This window comes from Xenopus laevis, chromosome 7L (genome assembly GCF_017654675.1).
Source record: "Xenopus laevis strain J_2021 chromosome 7L, Xenopus_laevis_v10.1, whole genome shotgun sequence".
In the NCBI taxonomy this organism is placed as follows: Eukaryota; Metazoa; Chordata; class Amphibia; order Anura; family Pipidae; genus Xenopus; species Xenopus laevis.
Genome location: NC_054383.1, coordinates 83,733,938 through 83,758,073, shown reverse-complemented (window position 1 = coordinate 83,758,073; position 24,136 = coordinate 83,733,938). Strand labels below are relative to the sequence as shown.

The 24,136-nt window shown below is 39.6% G+C and overlaps 1 protein-coding gene across 1 annotated transcript in view; it reads right to left on the bottom strand.

The window, feature by feature from the left end:
- sik3.L (SIK family kinase 3 L homeolog) overlaps positions 1-24,136 on the bottom strand; it is an 87,022-nt gene that overhangs the window by 25,495 nt on the left and 37,391 nt on the right. Inside the window, exons 4-13 of the mRNA XM_018225888.2 lie at positions 20,328-20,489; positions 16,285-16,409; positions 15,564-15,687; positions 14,569-14,687; positions 13,954-14,064; positions 13,692-13,832; positions 12,457-12,534; positions 10,012-10,121; positions 5,911-6,058; positions 1,968-2,123 (exon numbers count right to left, since the gene is read on the bottom strand). Coding sequence (XP_018081377.1) covers positions 1,968-2,123; positions 5,911-6,058; positions 10,012-10,121; positions 12,457-12,534; positions 13,692-13,832; positions 13,954-14,064; positions 14,569-14,687; positions 15,564-15,687; positions 16,285-16,409; positions 20,328-20,489 — 1,274 coding nt within the window. The remainder of the gene's footprint in view (positions 1-1,967; positions 2,124-5,910; positions 6,059-10,011; positions 10,122-12,456; positions 12,535-13,691; positions 13,833-13,953; positions 14,065-14,568; positions 14,688-15,563; positions 15,688-16,284; positions 16,410-20,327; positions 20,490-24,136) is intronic.

Genomic DNA, 24,136 nt, shown 5'->3' with positions numbered 1-24,136 from the left:
CGCGGGTCATACGCCAATCCCTCACCGGATCCCTCACCTCCCTCTCCCATATATACTCCGTATATACGCCAATCCCTCACCGGATCCCTCACCTCCCTCTCCCATAGCGCATCAGGACTCTGTGACTGACTGTCACGATCGCCGCCCGGAGCAGGTCCAGGAGCTCCGGGCGGCGCGTCCTTCCCTGCCGGCGTCCTTCCAAAATGGCGGCGCCCATGGCCGCCACGTGGGTAGAGGCGCCGGCGCTGCTACCCACGTGGCGGCCATGGGCGCCGCCATTTTGGGAGCGACGCCGGCAGGGAAGGACGCGCCGCCCGGAGCTCCTGGACCTGCTCCGGGCGGCGATCGTGACAGTCAGTCACAGAGTCCTGATGCGCTATGGGAGAGGGAGGTGAGGGATCCGGTGAGGGATTGGCGTATATACGGAGTATATACGGTATTTGAAAGAAAATAACCCCTACTTTCAGCACCTGGGTGTGTCATTAGTAACTCCTCACTTCATTGATATTCATAGGCTCACAAAATGGGGTGTGGGGACCAGGGCCCTTTTGTATAAAGTGTTGTGTTATTTCCCAGCACCCACTGCTAGCCCTGTATTCTATATGGATTATCTTCTCACTACCGGAACCAGCATGGCAGCACCAACTGCTAAACAGGGTTTTATTTATAATAATGGGATTATTGGACCCCCTTCCCCCAACCAGGCCATATTCTCCTAGAAGAGTTTGTGACCAAAATAAGCAGAGGAATTTCAAAGCTCTTGCTGCGGACTGTAAACATTTACATGTGTCCTGCACACTGTTGGGGCCGCAGAAGGAGCCTCGTATGTAGTTGCTGCATCTTTCCATCTCTCTGCCCCTGGTTGAGTTATAAGTTATTTTACTGTGACTGGTGTGCTTACAATTTTTTTTTTTTTAAACTGTGGGCAGGCCTACCTTTCATTGTTATTCAGTGGGTGCAGGTACAGATTGATTTTCAATCAGCCCCTAGGCTTATACACGATTTAATAAATTTTTCCAGTTTTCTTAGGTAAATTAGGTACCTCGGCTTATACACGGGTAGGCTTATACACGAGTATATACGGTACTGTTATTACAAACTTTACATGTCCATTGTCTCATTCTTAAGGGTACAGGGATTGTAAAAATACCATTAGCGGGGGTATTTCTCTTATGGTTTTATTTTTCTGTGGAGAACACTGCATTGCTAATTTTTTTAAAGGAGAAGGAAAGCTACAAAGGCATTTTATTGCCAATAGATTAGCTGCAATAGTGCAAGCTAGAATGCTATATTTATTCTGTAGAAAATTTTACCATACCTGAGTAAAAAGCTCTAGAAACTCTGTTTGTTTAGGATAGGAGCTGCAGTATTAACATGGTGTGACATCACTTCTTGCCTGAGTCTCTCCCTGCTCTGGGCTCAGATTACAGCAGAAAAGGGAGGGGGGGGGGAGAGGCGCAAACTGAGCATGCTCTTGCCCAGGGCAATTAGGTTTAAGCTGAAGGTAGGAAGTCTGATACAGAAGCCCATGTGTACACAATAGAAGCTCAGAGCAGCACTACTTTGGGGGTTTACTGGTATATTTAGATGGACCTTTCTGATAAGGCTTACTTAGTTTTAACCTTTCCTTCTCCTTTAAGCATTATATCCACATTATTTCATACTTAGTATGCAGTGAACTCACAAGTACTAAGCTAACTGCTGTGTATAGCCCTGGCCTCTCCACTTGTATACAATCTTTGTCTCATATACAATATGTTCTTTTAGCCACTCAAAAAAGGAGCATTCAAAATGGGTGTGTGTAGCTGCTCACTGAATGCAGTCTGAAAGCCATTTGAGGACTAGATATGGATGTAAACATCTGGTTGCTGCATCTATATCAAACGGACGTTGATCACCAATATCTAAATAGGCAGAGCAGTACCGCTATTGCTTGAGTGGCTTACTAGTACAGAATCAACACTTACTGTAGCCATGGTGACTAGTGGAGATGGTCCACGTGGTCGTTTCAGAAGTAGCTGCGCATGCATTTGAATGTTTGCCCCTCCATCTGAGGCTCTGCGTCCAAGAGGCCCCATTCCATTCAGCAGCTGTAGGGTAGGGGGCTGAAGGAGAGACTGCTCCTACAATAAATATCAGAAAAACTGAGGTTGGCTACTGCAAAACTTACTTGGTGGCAAATCATAGCAATACCTGGTGGAATCATCAGATGATGTGCAGTTACTTATATTGTTGCAGTCCAAAATGAGCCATTTAGTGCTACCAGTATTGAATCAAGTCTCACTTTCTCATAACTGACACATACACACACATTATTGTCATAGCCATCACTGTTGCCCACATAAATCTTATTTTACATGTTTTGGCTGTAGTTGGATCATGTTTCTTGTATGTTGTCATCAGCCAGATACACCAACAGTAATCATATCACTTTTCACTATCCCCCCTTGGCAATCTGTCTTTGATTCCTATTTCCATGCACTAGCTCAGCTGTAAATGGGACTGCATTTTAGTATGATTATGCTGGATTCTATTGTGCATTTAATTCAAATTAAGCCCTGTAGTTTTCCCATTTTATTCTAAAGGGTCATTAACAACATTAGTAGTGTTATGCTCAATTTTTTATTGTGGAGAAGAAATCACAGGCAGCACATGGCAAACAGTAATCCCCCCTGCATTGTTCCCACTTCTGACACCTCTATTGTTCCCATCCTAAAGCCCCTGTACTGTTCACACCTGAGACTCAGACTGAAACTGTCCACACTTTATACAAAATGCTAATGGGGCCCCAGCACTGTGTCACTGTATGTAGCACATATTAGAGTGGTCCTGATTTTCCTGTCTCCTGCTCTGTTCTGTCTTCCCTATGCTCCTTATGTGTGTCATACTTTGCCTGCTCTCTGCACCCTGTATGTGCCATACTCTGCCTGACCTATGATCCCTATGGAACATAAGCCTGGTGTTTGTTCTGGGGGTTTGTTAGCATTTGAAAATTATTGTTAGTGCCCCTAAGGTGTTTAATCATATGCTGGGGTACTGTTTTATACACAGGGGAGGAGGAGGCATATGGATTTAAGGGTGTCTTAATATGACAACTTTTTTCACATGAGTGGCATCCCTGCCGGTGCCGGGCCAAGGTAGTTTGGCACCCTAGGCAAGAGCTTCAATCAGTGCCCCCCCTGTCCTGCATTACCATTTCCCTCCTTACCATGATGGTTTTTAAATAAAGAAAGCAAGAAAATGTACAACACTTTTTCATTTATATTACTGCCCCTGTGCCTGTACCAGCAAGCCCAGAAGCCATCCATAATACAGCCCCCGCTGTACCTGCAGCCATCCATCATACAGCCCTCCAGCAGCCATCATATTGCCCCCAATCTTTACCTGTGTCAGCAGCAGCCAAAAATAAATCTGATCACATCATATTGCCCCCAAGTATTTATGTATCTGTGCCCAGCCCAGCAGCAACAGCAAACATATGGCCCCTGGCCCAAATCTGTACCTGGCTGTGCCAGCAGGAAGCTTCACACTTTCACAGTAATAGAAAGAATGTCTTCAGTTCAGTGCAACAGTGCAAGCCTGAGAGCAGCAAGCGCAAGCCACACCAAGCGCAAGCCACACCAAGCAGGCCCCCAGCTCTCTGCCTCTCTCTGTCAACCAATCGCATCAGTGACGCCATTGACTCATATACGCACGTCGCGCTGCACTGCCGCACCGCACAGAGGGAGCTATTACTTGCTGGCAAGAGGGAGAAGGTGAAGGAAGGGGATTCCACCCGACTGAGTGACCATGATTACTGAAACAAATTATTAAATAAACGCTTGAAAAAAAAAAAAAAAAACATTAAAAGTGTGCCCTCAATGATGGCGTCCTACACAGCCGTCTACTCTGCCTACCCCTAGTTCTGGCCCTGATCCCTGCAATGAGCACCAAGCATCTATTTTTTTGGTGTGCTATTAATGTGGACATGGTCTTGCGGTAACATGGGTGTGGTTTAAAGTGGGTGTGGTCTAAAAACAGGGTGTGGCCAACACTGGCTTCAATTATCGGCCCTCCACCATGTAGATTAGAAAAATTCCGGCCCTCTGTACCATATAAATTGAACAGAACTGCACTAGAACATTACCTGCTCAGTCTTTGCACAATTTGCCCTCCTCTTTGTGCCTGATGTTATCATCACACGTAGACTAAGTTCTACAGGGTAGGGATTTCCTTCTGACTGTTTTTCTTAGCACAAGGCAGTTAATCTCTGCATATTTACTTATCATAATGTTTGTCTTCCCTGTGTGTACTTTTCTGTATTGTAAATCTGTTCAATGTTGTGTATCCTAATATAGCTTTAGAAATAAAGTTAGACATACATACAACATGTTGGACAAATGAGCAGGGACATATACAGAATTCTGAACTCATTCTGGTATAGTAACCATTTGCACAGAAACCTTATTAATGAGCTCTTGAACAAAAATGATATATTATGATTAGCTGCAATAGTGCAAGCTAGAACGCTATATTTATTCTGTAGAATGTTTTACCGTACCCGAGTAAAAAGTCCTAGAAGCTCTCTCTGTTTGTTTAGGATAGCAGCTGCAGTATTAGCTTGGTGTGACACCACTTCCTGCTTAGGAAGAGAAGCAAACTGAGCATGCTTACGCCGGGGGCAAGGAGGTTTAAGATGAAGGCAGGAAGTCTGATACAAAAGCCCATGTGTACACAATAGAAGGAAATAAATGCGGTGTTTCTTTTGACAGAGGACTCACAGCAGCACTACTTTGAGGGTTTACTGGTATATTTCGGTAGGCTTAATTCGTTTTAACCTTTCCTTCTCTGTTGTTTCAATCTGTGAGCTCAGTAGTTCAGATGCAGATATTACAATATTGCAACATTTAGTTGATACATTTTTTAGCAACATCCCCAGAATATCGAAAACTTTTTTTTTTGGCGAATCCGATCGGGAGTGGGGACTGGCCCGGCCTGTCCGATACTGTATCCATTAGAACAGCTGCATTTCATAAAACTCGGGGATTATGCTCAGGAGTAGTGATGTGTGGAACCTGCGGCTTCAGTAAGACATCGCTGCACCTTTTGCGGGTGTGTGGGTTTGGGTTGAACCTGTCTACCTGCTCTCCCTGCCCTGATCTTAGACTTCCAGTTTTATTGTTGCGTGCCTGCACTGCACCTTTTGTGATTTCATCGGTGGGCCGGGTCTATTAATGGAGGAGGGAAGCGGGTCGAGCTTTTCTAAATCCGCAAATCACTACTCAGCGGTGCCAAAAACAAGAAATGTATTCATTTAAACTGGCCATACATGGAAAGATCCACTCATTTGGCAAGGTTGGTGACATCGGGCTGATCTGATCAGATCATAATGACAGGGATACAGGCCATCAGGGGGAAGTACTACATCAACGAGTCAATGCAGGATTGTTAAACCAGCCCAATTGACATTGGGCTGGATTTTGGACAGATATCAGGAAGGCCCTTCAGAGAACCCCATACAAAGGCAGATAAACTGCCGACTTGGTCTGAATGGGCCATCGGCATCTTAAATCTGCCCGTGCATGTTCACTTTAATGTAGCAAAGTAAAACAGTTAAAGAGTCTGTGACTCCCCCTCCGAGAGCTGCTCTAGGGCGACACAAGAAAATGAAACATTCAGCCTAACTATTAGAAAACAGTAAAAGATTAAAAATGGAAAGCAATTGAAAAAAAAAAAAACATTTTTGTGTACTATCTAAAAAAACTGGAAAAAATTTTTGGAAGGTGAACAACCCTGTTAATATGTCACATGCTTCAGACTAAAGTAATACTGAAAGGTAAATCATAAAAGCCAACCACTACTAATAATACACTAATGCAAAACAAAATATGTATTTTATCTGTAATAAAACAACTTAGTTCCCAAATATACCTTGTACTCGAGATGTGCGCTAGGTGGCATGGGCAGTAGGGTATGCAGGACATTGGCATTCTGTGTCACTGGAAGGAATGGAATCTGCTGAGTGACCCTTGGATATCCAGGAAATATCTTCTGCAGCTCATCTGTGCCAGCTTCATTGCTAAAATACAAAGTAAATATGTTTGATAGCCTTTCAGAATAAGTGACAGCAATTAAATAATTAATGTCAATTGTTATTCATGAAGTGACACAAAGACACAGTAATCAGTGATTGGTCTAAAGCAGTGATCCCCAACCAGTAGCTCGCGAGCAACATGTTGCTCCCCAACCCCTTGGATGTTGCTCTCAGTGGCCTCAAAGCAGATGCTTATTTTTTAATTCCTGGCTTGGAAGCAAGTTTTGGTTGCATGAAAACCAGATGTACTGCCAACCAGAACCTCATGTAGGCTGCCAGTCTACATAGGGGCTACAAATAGCCAATCACAGCCCTTATTTGGCAGCACTCAGGAACATTTTTCATGCTTGTGTTGCTCCCCAACACTTTTTACATCTGAATGTTGCTCACGGGTGAAAAAGGTTGGGGACCCCTGGTCTAAAGGGCAACTAACAACCAGAAATTAAAAATGTCTCTTCAAACAAAACCAAGTGACATTTTTATGTTAAAATACACATCATTTCCTAAAAAAAATTTATAAAGGCTTTTTGAGGAAGGGTGTGACATGTTACATATAATAATACAACAGATAGGGTAGGGTTTTGAACAAGTTAACAGGAAAGATGAGTTAAAGGAGACATTTGTAAAAAAACAAGAATCTGCCAGTGTATTAAACAGTTTTAGATATAGAAGATTTGTGATTTAAACAGTTGTTGTTTCTGGTTACTTTATTGAAAATTTCTGCAAAAAGCCTACTAGTCCCCCCATCTGTTCCACTTCCTGCCTGCTTAAATGTCTGGCTCAGCCGGGTCCCCTGATAGAACCAATCCGCAGCTAGGCTGAGCTGATAGGGAACTGAAGCCTGTCTTTGCTTGTGTGACTACAGGGCTGTTATCGCCTGTCCCCCTACTACTGAGCATCTGGCAGGGACTGATAGGACATGCCCAACCTTCATTTGAATAAAGGGGGCATATTTGAAGACAATATTCATTTACAGCCAAAAGTAAAACCAGCACCATATAGTTTACATTATTGCCTTCAGAATTAGGAGGTTTCATGTATCCTACATGTCTCCTTTAAAATGAGCAATAAAACAGCCTCCTTAACTAAAATGCAGGACATAATAATTAATAATAATATATAACCCACAAAAGTACTATTTTGGGGCTTAATAGAGAAGTAAAGCTACGAAGCAGTTTATTGCCAATAGATTAGCCACAATAGTACAAACTATAAGACTATATTTATTCTGCAGAATGCTTTACCATACCTGATTAAACAGCTGTAGAAGCTCTCTCTGTTTGTTTAGGATAGCAACTGCCATATTAGCTTGGTGTGACCACTTCCTGCCTGAGTTTCACCCTGCTCACTCATAGCTCTGGGCTCAGATAACAGCAGAGAGGGGAGGAGGGAAGGAAGAGCAAACTGAGCATGCTCAAGCCCTAGCCCTGGAGGTTTAAGCTGAAAACAGGAAGTCTGATACAGAAGCCCATGTGTACACAACAGAAGGAAAGAAATGTGGTGTTTCTTTTGAAAGAGGACTCGGAGCAAAATGACTTTGAGGGTTTACTGGGGTATTTATATAGACCTTTTTGACAAAGCTTACTTAGTTTTAACCCTTCCTTCTCCTTTAACCCCAAGAACCATTCCAATAAATAACCAAAACATTTTTTTTTAAAACTAAAAGAAATATTTGAAAAATTAAGCAAAACACAATTAAAGAACATCAAAATAAACTACATCTAACCTACACAACAAAGTTACTTGGGCTAATTTACTGAAACTTGACAAACATTCACCTGATCAGTAATCAACAGCTACCAATCAGTGATTATATAATACCATTAGTGCAAATTTGTTCACAGTCAAAAGAAGCCCACTGTGTGCTTCATTAAATGGTTTGTGGTTTTTGAGTTAGCCATTAATTCAACAGCTCTCCAGTTTGCAGTTTCCTGGTTTCTGGGTTCAAATAACCCTAGCAACTATCCATTGATTTGAATAAGTAACTGGAATATAAATAGGAGTGGGCCTCAATAGAAAGATTGGTAATACAAAGTACCGATAACCATTAATTGTAGCCTTACAGAGCATTTGTTTTTTGGATGGGGCCTGTGACCCCTGTTTAAAGCTTGAAAGCGTCAATAGAAAGCCAATAATTAAAAAACCTATACAAAATAAAGGCCAATTAAAAGGTTGAATATGTGGCAATTCTAGAACATACTAAAAGTTAATTTAAATGTGAACCACCCCTTAATGACAATGCCAGACAGTTTCAGGATCTGGCTCTGTAAAAATTCAAAAAAGGAAACATCATGCTAAATTCATGCCATTGTTGTTTCCTAAAATAAATGTTTTGTTCAAATGTGCCTGTGTCACTTCATACCATTATAACAAATATAAATCAATATAAATAAAGGTGTCATGTCTACTTAGACCATGGCCATATTTTAATTTTTTACAAAATGTTTACAGGACTGTTAGGAATGATTCCCCACTGCACAGGAAATAGAGGCAGAACTAACTGATGCTATTGTTTAATATAAGATTTCTCAGGAGTTACAAGAATTTGGAGCCCTCCCCTATCTCTCTCGACTCCCGTCATGATAGGCCTACGTAACAGCTAGGCCCTGCCCCCGCAACAGCTAGGCCCTGCGCCCGCAACAGCTAGGCCCTGCCCCCGCAACAGCTAGGCCCTGCCCCCGCAACAGCTAGGCCAAAGCCAGACTTCCTTCCAGTAGTATTCCAACATGATGAAGATCACCCTGCTTCGCACTGCAGCAAACTGATATCAATGTCCACGTAAGCATGCAGGTACAATCTTGTAAAAAATATTGTTGGATTTACACTTCTTAACTAGACGTGTTATCTGCAGGTTTTCCCCAAACTGTAACGTTTTACTGTGTGCCCAATACCATCCTCTACTGTGTATAACAGTAGCTTTTTTAAAAAATTGGTGTTGCTGTCAACAACTCCCTTAAAAAGAGATACGGACACCAGAAAATAACATAACACTCTCTTTGAATGCTATGTTTCATTTTGCCATAAATGTATTTGCTTGATGCTTTTACATTACCTTTCTTACCCCCATGTTTCTCTATGAGGTGGCTGCCATATTTGTGCAGCAGCAGTCTGTTAACATTAGAAACTAACTGTCAGGTTAAGATGGGACAGTCAGGTTGACAAAACAGTCAGGTTTAGGAACTATTCACAATTACTTACAAAAGCATCATTATCAGCGAAAAACGGTCAGCACGACCTATAGGTAACTTTTAATGTAGATTAATACTTTTGAAAAGAAAACTTTTAGTGTCAGTATCACTTTAACCTTAGAATGAGCAAATTGTCATTTAATCATAGCTGGACAATTGCCACCTGTACTATCATAACTAGTGGCCCACCAGCTGTCACAGAACTGACAAGCTTTGAAGAGAAGCAGCTGTACTTCTGACAAAGACTGTTATGTACAGGAGATGTACAAATAAAAGTGCTGAGAATGAGATCTAACAGCTGATAATGGGACACAATAGAATTTTTTGTGAAAAGATGCTGCTTCTCTAGCGGAGAAAAAAGATTGGCATATTTGATGAAATAAAGCAGATCATGGGTAAGGCGAGAAGGGCTAAAAAGAAGGAATATGAATAGACACACAGGGCAGCTGGAAGCAGAGAGAGAGGGACTTGGATTGCTACTGCAGAGTTCTGCTTGTCATTCACGGACTTCACCATGTTCTGCTAGTGACAAACAGCCAGTGGCCCTCCTGACTCTGCTAGACTTGCATATGGGTCAGGGGTGGAGAAACTGGATCCGAAAGGTATGCTAGAACTGTACGAAGTGAGGGTTTTTTTTTTGCAGAATCACTTTAGTCTGGACACTGTAAATGTTAGTGCATCTAGACAGGCAAATGCACAGAGGGCAGATAAGTAATTAAACTTAAACTTATTACTCAAGTTTAAACTCACTGTGTGTCTGGCACTCCCACTGTGTGTCTCCTCATAGACAGGTACCGGGCCAGTGCCTCAGGTGATGGTTCCTCCCCCTCATCACTATCCAGATTCATGGTTCCATTTGTCTGGAGAAAATATATGAAGACATTAAATATTGCATGCCAGTAATAAATTCCCAATTTTCACAGTACAACAAACTGAGAGATGCACCATTTATTTTACGAAGGTAAAGGGAAAACTTGAATACTTCTCATAAATTGGCAAATAAAATACCGACCTGATAATACCAAGACATGGACACCTGGATTCTCCATAAAAAGCACCTTGACTGGGGGACTGCACATAATATGGCATATGTATAGAAAGGAGACATGAATGTAGCTAGATGGAGACAATGTAGAATTGAACTATGGGACCCAGAGAGCATAAGATGCCAATGTCATACTGTATTTTAGTTCTATTCCTAATTTTCTTTTTCAATATGTAAAACTTGTAATAAATATACATAAGATACGATCAGAAAATAGTTAGGATCATGGAGAAATTGGTTGTCTTTAAACTGAAAACAAACAGTTTGGTTTGCTCTTTGGTCATGATCCATGAAGAAAGACAGCATTTCACCAGAAGAACCTAATTGCTCCAGAAAAGCATGGTGGTGGAAATGTGTTTTGGGGCTGCTTTGCTGCATCAGGGCCTGGGCAGCAGACCATTACAGAATCCATCAATAATTTGTCATTGTACCAGAGGGTGATCAATGGAGAATAGAGCTAGGAAAATGACAATGATCCTAAACATTCAGGTAGATTCACCAAGGGATGGAATAACACCTCAGGGGGCAAAAGCCTCAGCTTTACTTACTTTTTCCACAGAAGGAAATTGCATATATGTTAGACAAGCCAGCCTGGGCTGAAAACCAGCCTCCAGAAATACGCAGGCCGGGAATCAGACCCTACGCTGGCATTAGCTTCCTGTCTGCACACAGAACAATTGTGTCAGCCTGGGTACAGGCGCATGTGGTGTATTCCACAGCAATAATGCAAACACTCGCATTTCTTCTACAAAATCAGTCGTGTGTGTCTTCACCCAGGCCGCAAGGCTGCAGTTAGGACAGAAGGCTAATGCCAGCATAGGCATATGAAGGGATTTATTCCCAAAACGCGTAAGGTTACTGCGATCCACAGGAGCTTGCAATAAACCTGTCTTTCTATCCGGAGTGCCGTCCTCTCTCCTTGTTTGGTTACTGAATTAATGCCAGCATAGGGCCAATTCTTGGTCTGTGTATTGCAGCAGCCAGATTATTTGTTAATTATTTCCATGAATTATACTACAACTCTCTTATTCAAAGTTTGACACAAGACTCATAGAGTGCTTAATTTCACAACACTATCTCACAACACTGACTTAGTCCCTACTGAATGAGTCAAAATCAGTGAGTCTGTGAGCTATTGAATGAAAGTGTGTGCTTGAGTAGTTGTTCAGCAACTGAAACACTGAAAAATAAGGCTATTCATTGAAAGATAACTTGAAATGTATTGGTGCTAATTAAGTTGTGATAGTAAAGCCCATAGGAAAACAACAACTGATCAAGTGAAGGCTGACATTGTGTGTGAGATCATCAATGTCCTCCTACTGATCATCTTTTGGAGATTTTGGCCTTTGCACAATTGACAACAATTGACAACAATTGGGGAAAATGTTTTGGCTCTTGTATTATTTTTGTGAGTGCATTTAGAAAAGGTTTGTGGAATATGTTGAGGCAAATACTGAGGTTTGTCATGTAAATGCCAATATTCCCTATAAAGGGGTTGTGCACCAGTTTGCAATTTTAGCAATCTGGTAGCTACGGTACAGCAACCATGGACTGATTTGAATAAGAGACTGGAATATGAATAAGAGAGGGCCTGAATAGAAAGATGAGTAATAAAAAGCAATAACAATAAATTTGTAGCATTACAGAACATTTGTTTTTACATGGGGTCAGTAACCCCAAATTGAAAGCTTGATAGAGACTGAAGTAAAAGGCAAGTAATTAAAGAACTATAAAAAAAAAACAATCAAAACCAATTAAATAGTTGCTTAGAATTGGTCATTCTATAACATGCTAAAAGTTATCTTGAAGGTGAACCACCCCTTCAAGACAGCTGTATAAAATAAATCTTAGCGTTTTTTGTATTTGAAGTTAAAATGCAGTTCACACATTGGTTTCTTTTCATAAGATAATAAAATGCAGTTCACACATTGGTTTCTTTTCATAAGATAATGTCTCCCTTAAGGAGTAAAACCAAGCAATGCCTACTAACAAGTTCTCACATTCTTTAAAGCATTGGGGTCAATAACACTTGCTGGAAAAAGTTACATACGGTATGTGTTCCTACATAGATTCACATGGGCTTTCTTACAACAAATTACTCATTTGAACTTTTTTGTCCGTGCAATTATCACTACAAATGAAATTCTCACCTCAACTATCTGGTTGTCAGGGTTGATGAGCTGAACCTGAGGGACATTTATACTGACTGTATTACTCGCAGCATCGGCCTGTAGGAGATAAAAGGCAAAGAATCATCAAATGTATTGGCAGGTACACAGGAATATTTTTAGAGAATGGAAGATAAAGATATAATGTTGTTATAATGTTGAGAATAACACAAAACTTTCCATTGACTGCTTTCCATTAACAAACAATGGAAAGTACAGTCAAGTTCTCACATAATAATCGAGGGCCTGGAATCCTTCTCATTGTTTACTTTTCCCCCCAATGGGATGCAATCTATGGCGGTTCACTGCATTTTCATTGCTGTTCTTTGTAGTGCTGAGCTAAATGTAAAGTATTCCATAGCTATTACAGAGAAAAAAATACCTCAATTTTTAACAAAAGCTCATTCTGTCAGACTTGGGTAAAAAAGGTTCACAAACTTCCAAAATTAAATACAAATGTGTATTTATTTAAACTGACATGCATCGTTTTACAGGAAACCATGATAGTCCCTTTCTGACTCATTGAAACCATTCCCCAAATACCCACAAGTTTGCTCATTTATTCAGCACCATTTATTAAATTCATAGAATGTGTTGCATATATTCTCTGGAAAACAGAGACACATCAAGTTCCAGAATCCACCATTTCACAATAGAAAAAGGTGAGGGAGGGACTAAGCCTAAGGGTGGGGTGGGGTGGCATAAGGTTCCTATGATTAATCACAACGTTGGCAAAGCAGGACACAAAGTAGACTCAAAACTCTTTCAAGCAAAATAACCAAACTTTATTAGATACTTTAAAATCATGCATTTTGCAAGTCAGATAGAAGAACTATCTAAATTTTTAAAGTGTTCTATAAAGTTGACGAACATTGTTTGAAAGAATTTTTTTTCATCCGTTTGAGCCCACATTGAGCATTTTGTGTCCAGTGCAAAAACAATATAGTGGTTTGCCAGTGGACTGGCAAAATAGTGGCTGGGTTAAGCTCCTCTATGTCACGTTCATTTTTGTAAACAGTTCCTATGAGTTAGGGTTTCCTTTCAATCTGTGGTATCATGTATACCCGAGTTAAAAATAAAAATAAATATTTTTCGAAGTTCAAATAGTGTTTATGCGCCTTTATTACATAACCCCAACTTAATGAGATTATTAACAAGAGGATATTATGTACATTTTACAACCACTGCACAGTTTGCAAGCTGTTCTGCAAACTCACCTGGACAGAAGGAGTGGAATAAGAAACAGTTCTAGGTGCACTTGGCTGAGTTGGGAGCCGAAGTGTTTTATGCCTCTTCAGACGTTCACAGAGTAAACTGTAGATAGCACTATAGTGATCATAGGCATCTGTCCTAAGCGACTGAACAAATTAAAGAGACAGAGATAAGTAGTGGACACAAGTTAAAAGAGAATTCGGAAAAGTTGCTAGCATAAACAAAGCAGAACATCAGACAGTAAAAGACATAGGGTGCAGAACTCACCTGTAGGGTACGTTCTCTGTCCAAACCCATTTCAGCCATGGTCAACAAAACCTGTTCATTGAGGGGCTCCCTCTGTCGTTCTAACTTCACATGCTGGCACTCTGCTATCAGCTACGGAAAATGGAAGAGTCAGCAACAAGTACCATGAAAAGTTACAAAGAGTTACAGATCTGTTTATGATAGTTGAGAAAAAGGGATAAGTCCAGGTTACCAAGAAGACAGGAAAAATGTGGTGCAGCAAACAAAGCATGACTACAAAAAGCAGGTGAGCTGAGAGAAAAGGGCGATGCAATTAACGATGGTTATGGAAAGGGCTTAAACATAGAACATGCATGGCAGGCAAGTGAAAGTCTGAGGAGCTAAAGCAGGATCAAAGGACAAGTAAAACCAATACAAGTATATGGGGGTCAGGACAAGCAAAGAGTATTTCAGAAAATTCGCAAAAAAGCAGGGCAGCAATAAAAAGTTGCGGACAACGTATTTCTGCAAGAAGCTAAGCGAAAACAAAAGAGGGCAGAAAGTTAGGAGTGAGGGGTGCAAAAAGGAAATAAGTAGTTAGTCAAAACTCAGCATTTCTGTAGAGTAAAAGCATTCTTATATGGGCTTGTGACTGACCCTTTCAAATTCCAGATCCTGCTCTCCTTGGCACATCCACTTGTGTTTGCAAATCTGCTCCATAGAAAGCCGTTTACTGGGCTCCAGAACCAGCATGTGTCTTATCAGATGTTCACATTCTAAAGAGGAATAAATCGCCAAGAAGGCGTTACTAAAACTAGTTTGCTATATAAATCTCCAATTTTTTTTTCTTTTCTCTTGAATATTTTTGTTTTACATTGATATTTCACATCAGTACATTAGTTGGAAAGCATACAGAAAGCTTTGTTTGGCAGTACACGTGGTTTTTATGCAACAAAAACTTGCCTTCAAGACAAGAATTCAAAAATAAGCCCCTGCTTTGTTGCCACTGAGAGAAACGTTCAATGATTTGGTGAGCAACATGAGCAACAGTGGCTCATGAGCCACTGGTTGGGGACCACTGCTCTAAGGGACACATTTAGTTACCCACAATGGCTTTATCTCATGTAGCTGGCTCTAGAAAGTAACTCATTTTGCAATTCAAGCAAAAAATTTAACTGCTAGGGATAAGCAAGAAGCTGGATTGATGCTGTCAGTAGACTTACTTCTATAAACCGATATTCCTAAAGAGGTCTATTTATCATGCTGTGTAAATTGTGGAGTGAAACATTATTGGTGATGTTGCTCATAGCAACCAGATATTTGCATTTGTTATCTATTATGTTATCTTGGCTTTTATCTATTGTTATATATCTATATATTTTTTTTACAACTGTTAAAAATCGAATTGCCGATTGGTTGCTCTGGGCAACATCACTGGTAATGCTTTATTCCACTTTTTACACAGAATGATAAATAGGCCCTAAGTGTTTATGAACAGTCTTTGTTGATCTGATGTGTAATGCTAATTATGTGCCAGGCATGTCTATGAATATTACTTTTTCTTTTAAATACTTACTTTTCCTTTCATGGTTGGGTATTCTTTTATCTCTATATTAATATGACAACTCAGTTACCCATAATGTGTATATTACCTGTGGACATAAAGAAGGGTATACGGAACTTCCCACTAAGGACACGTGCCCGCAGGTTCTGTAAAGTACTTCCATCAAATGGGAGAGCTCCACAAACTAGAACATAAAGTACAACTCCCAGGCTCTAAAGAGAGAGAGCAGAAGGAACCGGAGACATGTAAAAATAACAAAACTCTGAGGAGACTATTAAGAAACTACTTAACTGGACAAAATGCATAGAACTTGATACAATGTGGAAAAAATAAATAAAGTGATATATGGTATTCAGAACTTTTTATCCATCCTAGAACATCCATAAAATAAATGGCCCAAACAGGACAATATTCAGCTTATTGTTAGAGAAGTTCTAAGCCATGTAAAAACTCTGTACAGGGCTGCGCTGGAGGTCATGCATGGCTCCCTTTTGCATTTGTGGGAAGCTAGGGGCAGTGTTCTCTCTATGTCCTTTTTGACTGTCAGCATAAATATTCTCTTTTGTATGCAGTTTTAATTAACTGTGATGAGTGGATTCAAGTGATTAGTAAATAATGTATTTTCATGCAAAAATGTCTTGCACATCCTATTTATTTGTCTGTTCTGGACCCTACAATTATGGTGTGTGCTTTAAGCACTCTCCAAAGGACAAAACTGAAGGACAAGGAATATGTTAGGACCGGTGTTCCTCTGTGAAATATTTTTATTACCCTAGCGAAAATCAACCAACCAAAATGCTGCAACTTACCCAAATGTCAACCTTTGGTCCATCATACTCCTTGCCTTCAAATAATTCTGGGGCTGCATAAGGAGGACTCCCACACCAAGTCTTAAGCAGTTGTCCGGGAGTGAAACGGTTACTGAACCCAAAATCTAACAAAGAAACATGAAACATACTTTGTGTATTGCTGCCACCAGTTCAACTTGTAGGATTTCTCTACAAATTTAGAGCATGCTACACAGAGCTATTAATCTCTGCAGTGGTGAAAGACCAAGGCATGAATGGTATTGGTTATGTCTCAACACCTTCATAAAAAGTAACAATCTGTTCAGATATGAAACACCAATTTTATCTTTATTTCTGGTAAACACAGTGTTAAAGGTCACTTTCCTGCCTCTCAAGCAGGGATGCACCAAATCCATTATTTTGCATTCGGCCGAACCCCTGAATCCTTTGTGAAAGAATCGGCCAAATACCGAACCCAAACAGTCGACAGAATTCAAATGAATGGGATTGCAATGGTCTATCAAAAGTAACCCCAGAGGAAGCCATCATATTAGCGTATACATATCATGATATATTTCCCTTTTATATTTTTAGACTTGAACTACCATACTGTGATGTTCTGTGTGCTTCATCACTGAACAAAATAGGAAAAACCAAACAATATCTAACTGTAACAGACGAAGTGTGGGAGTAAAAGACACATTTCTGTCTATTAGTTGGCTAATGTAACCTAGCATGTATGCATGCCCTTGGCTAGTGTGTGAACACAGTGCCTCATACAAGCCAGAAGGATGAACTTCCATTTTTTTAAAATGTCAATGTTTCAGTTAGGAAGATACTATTAGAAAAAATGTATTATTCATGATAAGGCTTGCAACAAATTAAAGGAGAACAAAACTTGCCTCCCATCCTTAAGCACCCATTAATGTCACAGCAGAGTTGACAGGCACCATCTTTAAATTTTTTGGATCATCTTTTGTTGAAGCTTGTCAGCTGGAGCGTGCACAGTTGAAGTGGTCACTCTCTTGAATGCCTAATTTTTTTTTCCAGTTTTGTTTCTCCAGCCTGATGTCTAAAAAGGACTTGGCATGTGCCTTAGCTGTGATCAAGACCTCTAAATATGGCACTAGTTCATTTTTCAAGGATTTAATGAAATGGTAAACAGAGTTTAGGATATGGATATATTTTAAGTTACTGTACTAGAAGCATGGCTGCACTTTATAACGAGAATTTGCATCTTAGATATATTCCCTGTAGCTAAATATATTTTGTTATGCTATGGCACAGAATATATTCAGTCTGATCTGGGCTGCTATTGGTCAGCTGAGCTTAAGGATTCACAAAATACAGAGAGCAGATAGTAAGGTTATATTTAAAAAAAAAAAATTACAGTAAAGGGTTAAAGTTTCTAATCCACAGCTTATCAATTAAGAAGGAATCATGTAAAATAATATGTATAATTACAAGACCCTCACCCCTCTTGAACTGTGCCACAGAGGGCTCCAAATATGGTCTAATTTGCTGGACCTGTTGATTAACTTAAGTATGGTTGCCAGGCACAACCTTGAATCACTTTATATCCTTTTTCCCGCTGACCTGGAGCTTGCACAGTTAAAGTCCGGTCCAGATTGGCAAAAAGGCCACAAGAACATTAAACATTGCTTAATAGTTTTCGCCAAGCTAGTTCAGTTATGGAGGCTTCTTTTCATCTTCTTGCTAGTAAGATTTTGCCAATCTGTGATCGCCCTAACCTCAAATTCTCTACTGCAGCACAGATGAGACAGACACTACAGTCATGTGAAAAATTAAGTATACCCCATAGCAAGTTTTGACTCAACGTACAAATATTTAATCTGTATTTCAACCCTACTGATAAATACAAGTGGAATAAAGTGTACTATTCCAATGTGTAATTGAAATAATCATAAATGAACTTGCACATGTAGAAAAAATACATTCAACCATACGTTTATCACTAGCTATCATACTGAAAATTAAAATTGCATGCTGAAAAAATTCTCCACAAATCCCAGAATTGACACAAGACCTACAGGTAGCTCTTGCTCTTGATGTCAAAGTCCATGAGTCTACCATAAGATAAATTTGACCTGCATGGGAGGTATGACAGGAGGAAACCTTTGCTGTCCAGAAGAGTCCATTAACACCTAGGCATAAACCTGGACTTCTAGAACAATATGCTCTATACAGATGAGGCACAAGTTATTTGGAGAAATGACAATGGAAAATAAATTGCTAGTCGGAACAAGAGATCACAGAGATGCTGTAGGGACTTTAAAAAAGGCTGTGAAGGCAAGAAACTGCCAAACATCAAAAAGCTAAAAACAATATAAATGGAGCACAATGGGGAAACATTCTTTCCAGTCGATATCAGGGACTGAGAAATTGGTCAGAAATGCCTACTTTTTGCCAAAAGGAGCACTACCATGTATTTAAGCCATGGGTGTGCTCACTTTTTCCACAAGGAAATACCATATATGTAAAGTTTGTGTTGAATAAAAGTTTGCAAAGTCAAAATAACTATATTAAACACCTGGGGTGTAGGTGTACTTTTTCACATATAATACCTTCTAGCCTAATCCTTTTTTGAGCTTTAATTCCTCACCACCATTATTTATTATAACTAAAATTAAAAACAAGAGGTTGAGAATGAAATAGAAGATCACAGGGCTCTACTTCTCATAAAAAGCAAAATAAGTCAAACATCTTTGGAAGAAATTATTCTGTTCTACCCACATTCTCAAACTCTCCCATAACAACACATTTTCTGTTTATAATTTTCAATCTGCTGCTAGAAGCTCCGTGGTCAAAATCAGGCCTATTTCACCAATAAGCAACTTGCAGGTATGAGGCAGGGAAAATGCAGGGCAATTGCAGTCCCCATTTTAAATGGGGTTGCAGTAATGTTCCTCTTAATTGCTTCAGTGTGTTCTCTAAATTCAGGGATAAAAAAAAAAAATAAGCAAGAAACTGAGTGGGACTGACAGCAAATCAGTCTTTCCATCCTACTCATCAGATGACTGAACTGTGCATCTGTCAAAGCAATCAGCAATTGGGAGGATCTAGAGCCCTAGCAAATCGCTCCCAACCAGAAGGATTCCAAGGAAAAGCTTACCCCTTCACTTACCGTACACTACAGCAGATAAAAAAGTATTGTAATCCAGATTTTCATACATAGAAACCAGGATCAATGTTTGGGTTTTGTGTATCCGCTAAGAGGTAAATTTGCTTTTCCAGTAATTGATATTCTAAGGCTATGTGCACACAGGCTGTTGTCAGCCTGTATATTTTTGCAGGCTGAGAGAAGCAGATCTGCTCAGTGCCCCATCTCCATTGATTTGAATTCTATTAACCCAAATACTGACCCTCAGCTTCAGCTCCACTGTGTGTGACCGCACACTGGCTGATTGAATTCAAATCAATGGAGAAGGGCACTGATCTGCTTCTCTCAGTCTGCAAAAATACGCAAAAATATGCAGGCTGACAAAAGCTGCAAACAACAGCCTGTGTGCCCATAGCCTTACAGAAAACCGAAAACCTGCATATTAGCACTTGTGCTGTTCTGTGCTGTTTTATATTTTACACTTCAGAAAGTGGGAGGAATGCAGACTCCTCTGATCTTTTTATTTTTTCTCCCTGTAAAATTCCTATGTTACGCACACTGCCAGCAAGCTCTATATAAAGCAAATGGTGCTGGTGGGTTAAAGGCTGCATTTCAGGCTTCCACCTATGCAGCTGGTGCCCTTCCTGAAGGGATGTGATCCTCCCCCTCTTTCCTTGGTACAAGACAGGCTGGAGGTATAGCCACTTTATATTTAACTTCTCATCATTTCTGGAAATAAGGAAGCAGTTATGTAACATGGTAACAAACGGGACAAAATGGCACAGCCTAAACGGTGATAAAACAGTGTAGCTCTCCTTTGTAGAAGCAGTAAACCATCCATTGCACATAAAACTACTTTTATTGAAAAAGGACTGGCACCCAATATTAAGTGGGGTGCTGTGTTAGTGCTGGAAAAGTAAATTCCTATTAAAACAGCTCTCACCTGCAATTTTAATGTTGAGGTTTGCATCCAGGAGCAGGTTTTCAGCCTTCAGGTCTCGATGCACAATATTCCTACAGTGACAAAAATGGACAGCAGCCATGATCTGCTTAAACTTTTTGCGGGCTTCCTTCTCTGCCATGCGTCCATGAGCCACCAAGTGGTCTGTTAGGTACAAAGAACGAGAACATCATGACAGGCAGAAAGTACAGTTCTTGGGGTAAAAAAGAGAAAGGTTTGTGTTGTGAACAATGTAAAGAAGAAAGGAATAGTGGTTAAATGAATAGGCATGAATGATGTAGTCAGATGAAGGGGAAAGGGAGATAAGGTGCACAGTGAATAAGCAAATTGCTGGAAGACTCATGGGATAAAAGTGGGTAAAGAAGAAGGATTAGAGACTATATAGTTAAGGGAGTGAGGAAGAAAAAATTGACCTTAGCAACCAAATGGGAAAAAGAAACATAAAAATATTATCTTGGTATTAGCAACTCTACATCACATTTTTCATGTTGAAGATGGTCACACTACAAACTGCACACAGATACTATTTTTTATGATCTTTAGAGCAGACAACTCCTAAAAGTGCTTGGATATTTCTTGGACAGTGGAGAGACTGTAAGGAGATCGGCAAGAAATAAGTACCTAACGGACTAAATTTCCCAATTTTTTTGTGTGCATTTCCTAAAAGTTCTACCAGCCACAAACTATTTGCAAATCTTCTACTGCAAGATAGTTAACCTTATCAATTTGCTCCATGTGAATCTATAGATAAAAAGGTATTTACAAGGAAATAAATATACATATACACACACACCATAACAAAGCAGTGTCTTCATACACACCCTCTGTGTGTCTAAAGAAAGAAAACATCCCGAAGGCTGAAAAATATCAGGTGCTCCTTACTCTGGAGAAATGCCTAATTACAAATCCCAAGACTAAACGGTCACGCACTTCATATAAAGAAACTACAGAAGAACCATGATATGCTACATTCTCTTTAGTATTATTTACTGAACCACCATATCTGAATTACTAGGCACTGTGGCTTTTGAATTATTTACATTTTGTTCAGCAGCTCTCCAGTCTGGAATATCAACAGCTGTCTTTATGGTTGGATCCAATTTACCTTTGCTATGAGGCTGAACAGAAGATTAATGGCAGAGAAATAAGCAGTGCAAACTAACAATAACAATATTATTGAAAACTGGAAAGTAGAAGGAAAATATTAAACAAAAAAAAACAAAGACCAAATGAAAATTGCTAAGAATAGGCAATTATATAATACACTAGAAGTTAACTTAAAGGTGAACTACCCTTCAAACATTACAAATATTGATGTGGGGAACACTTCTCATGAATGCCTGGGACCTGTGGTTTTCCAGATCAGACATTTTCATAATTTGGAGCACCACACCTTAAGGCTTCTAAAAATAGCTTTAAAACACTGAAAATAGATTTGCTACCAACATGGATCTAGGCTATTTTAGGTACCATCAAGAACAAGCCTCGATATTATTATTAGAGTAATATTATGAAAGATCCTTACTATCATTGGTTTACATTATTATTTTGGAATATTTTTGCTAGTGAAGTTCTTTGTAAAACTAGAAGAGACTTAGAGGACAATATTATTCATAGCCCTGCCAAATAGGACACATTAATCCAATTGTAACAACCCAGATATTTGCCTTGCCAAGTTTTCAGGCTCAGCTATTCCCATGTCATGATCAGAGAAATGGGTCTAATACTTTACTAAGTTTTCCCACTTTCCCTTTCCCAAGCCCCCTACTCATTAGCAACTATGGGAAGGAATGCCGACTGTCTGACTGAAGATGGCTGTCCTATTTATAGGAGTGGCTGCTAAAGGAATGCATGAAAACCACACAGTTTCTCTCAATCGGGAATATATTTGGATAGTGTGTGTGGGGGGGTGTAACGTAGGAGAGCTGCTCAGCAAAGAATGCTTAGTCAAAGAGGGAGAAAAGGAGATCTCTAACTCTACAAAAAATAAGAACTTTGTCAGTATAGAAGTGTTGCCTTTTAAATCTTTCCATTTGTAATCCCATGTAAAAAGAATCAGTCTCACAGAAGAAATCCAATTATAACCATGCAAAACATGGTAACCTATTTAAAATGAATACTTGGAACTATACTTGGAATTATATAAACAAGTCTACAAAAGAGTCATCTGTTTGCTGCAGTTTTTTCAGCAACAGCAAGGGGTTTACTGAAGATATGACTCCCACACACATGATGCATCCTGTTTACATTGTTGGGCTGCTGCACATACAACAGGTCCATATCTCATTAGCAGTCACAAGTCATAACACATTTTCTGCTGCAAAAGCCAGCAACCAATTGCACAAAAATCTAGTTTCCTGGGAATAAAAATGGCCTTCCCATATTCAGCACAGAGGTTCTCTATGTTTACATGGGTGGTTCGCCTTTAAGGTAACTTTTATTATGTTATAGAACTGCCAATTCTAAGCAATTTTTCAATTGGTTTTCATTATTTATTTTTTATATTTTTATAGTTATTTGCCCTTTTCTTCTGACTCTTTGCAGCTTTCAAATGGGCGTCACAGACTTTCTTTTACAAAACGAATGCTCTGTAAGGCTACAAATTTATTGTTATTGTTACTTTTTATTACTGATCCTTCTCTTCATGCCCTCTCCTATTAATATTCCAGTCTCTTATTCAAATCAATGCATGGTTGCTAGGGTAATTTGGACCCTATTTACCAGACTGCTTAAGCTGCAAATTGAAGAGCTGCTGAATAAAAAGCAAAAACCTTCAATAACAAAAATAATAACCAATTACAAATTGTCTCAGAATACATCATACATCTCTACATCATACTAAAAGTTATCTCAAAGGTGAACAAACTCCTTTAAGGCAATTCCCAAGCCTCGCCCATCTGAATGATTGCCAATATTAGAATTAGCATTCAAGGGGAAAATTACCTTCAGTAAAGTTCTTTCAAAATTATACTACTTAAAATAAGAATTTTTCCCAACATGGGATTTTGTTTTGTTTTGAATTCCCTCAAAGCTTACCTGATCATTGAGTTCAGCATTGAACAGTGTCAACTGCTGCAAATATCATTAATGCTATGCAAATGAACATGGAAAAGACAGGGAATGCACAATAGTAACTGAAGCAATGCGGTCATGACTCCTCCTGAAGTCATGATGCATCAATGTTGCTGAACACAACTGTACGGATTGCACAGGTATGCCCCTTACTGAGTGCAGCTTCAGTATTATTAAAATATAAATAAATTAGGGATGCACCAAACCCACTATTTTGGATTCTGCCAAATCCCAGTTTGAATACAGAACAGAATTCTAATTTGCATATTGAAATAAGGGACAGGAAGGGAAAAAGTGGAAAAAAAACTTCCTTGTTTTGTGACAAAAAGTTACGTGATTTCCCTTCCTGCACATAATTTGCATATGCAAATTAGAAATTGGTACGTACAGAATAGTAAAAAAAAAAAAAAAAAAATAAAAAAGGTCCCCTGAATCCTACCTCCAGGAAGCAGGATGGAAAGGGGTTGGGTTAATACAAGGAAGAAGGGGGCTCCTGGCAGGAAACGTGTGCTGCCTAGGGATGCAACAAAAAAATTGAATTTTAAAAATTAGCCCATAACATGAAAATGCTTGTTTTGGCAGGTATCGCCGCACTGGAAGCACTTCAATGAAAGTGAACTTTCCCTTTAAAGGTGGAAAGTCATTTTACACAAAATTAAAGTTCCCTTAGACTAGTGTATGACTGAAGACTGAAGCCATAAGCTGCTATTCTATGTTAT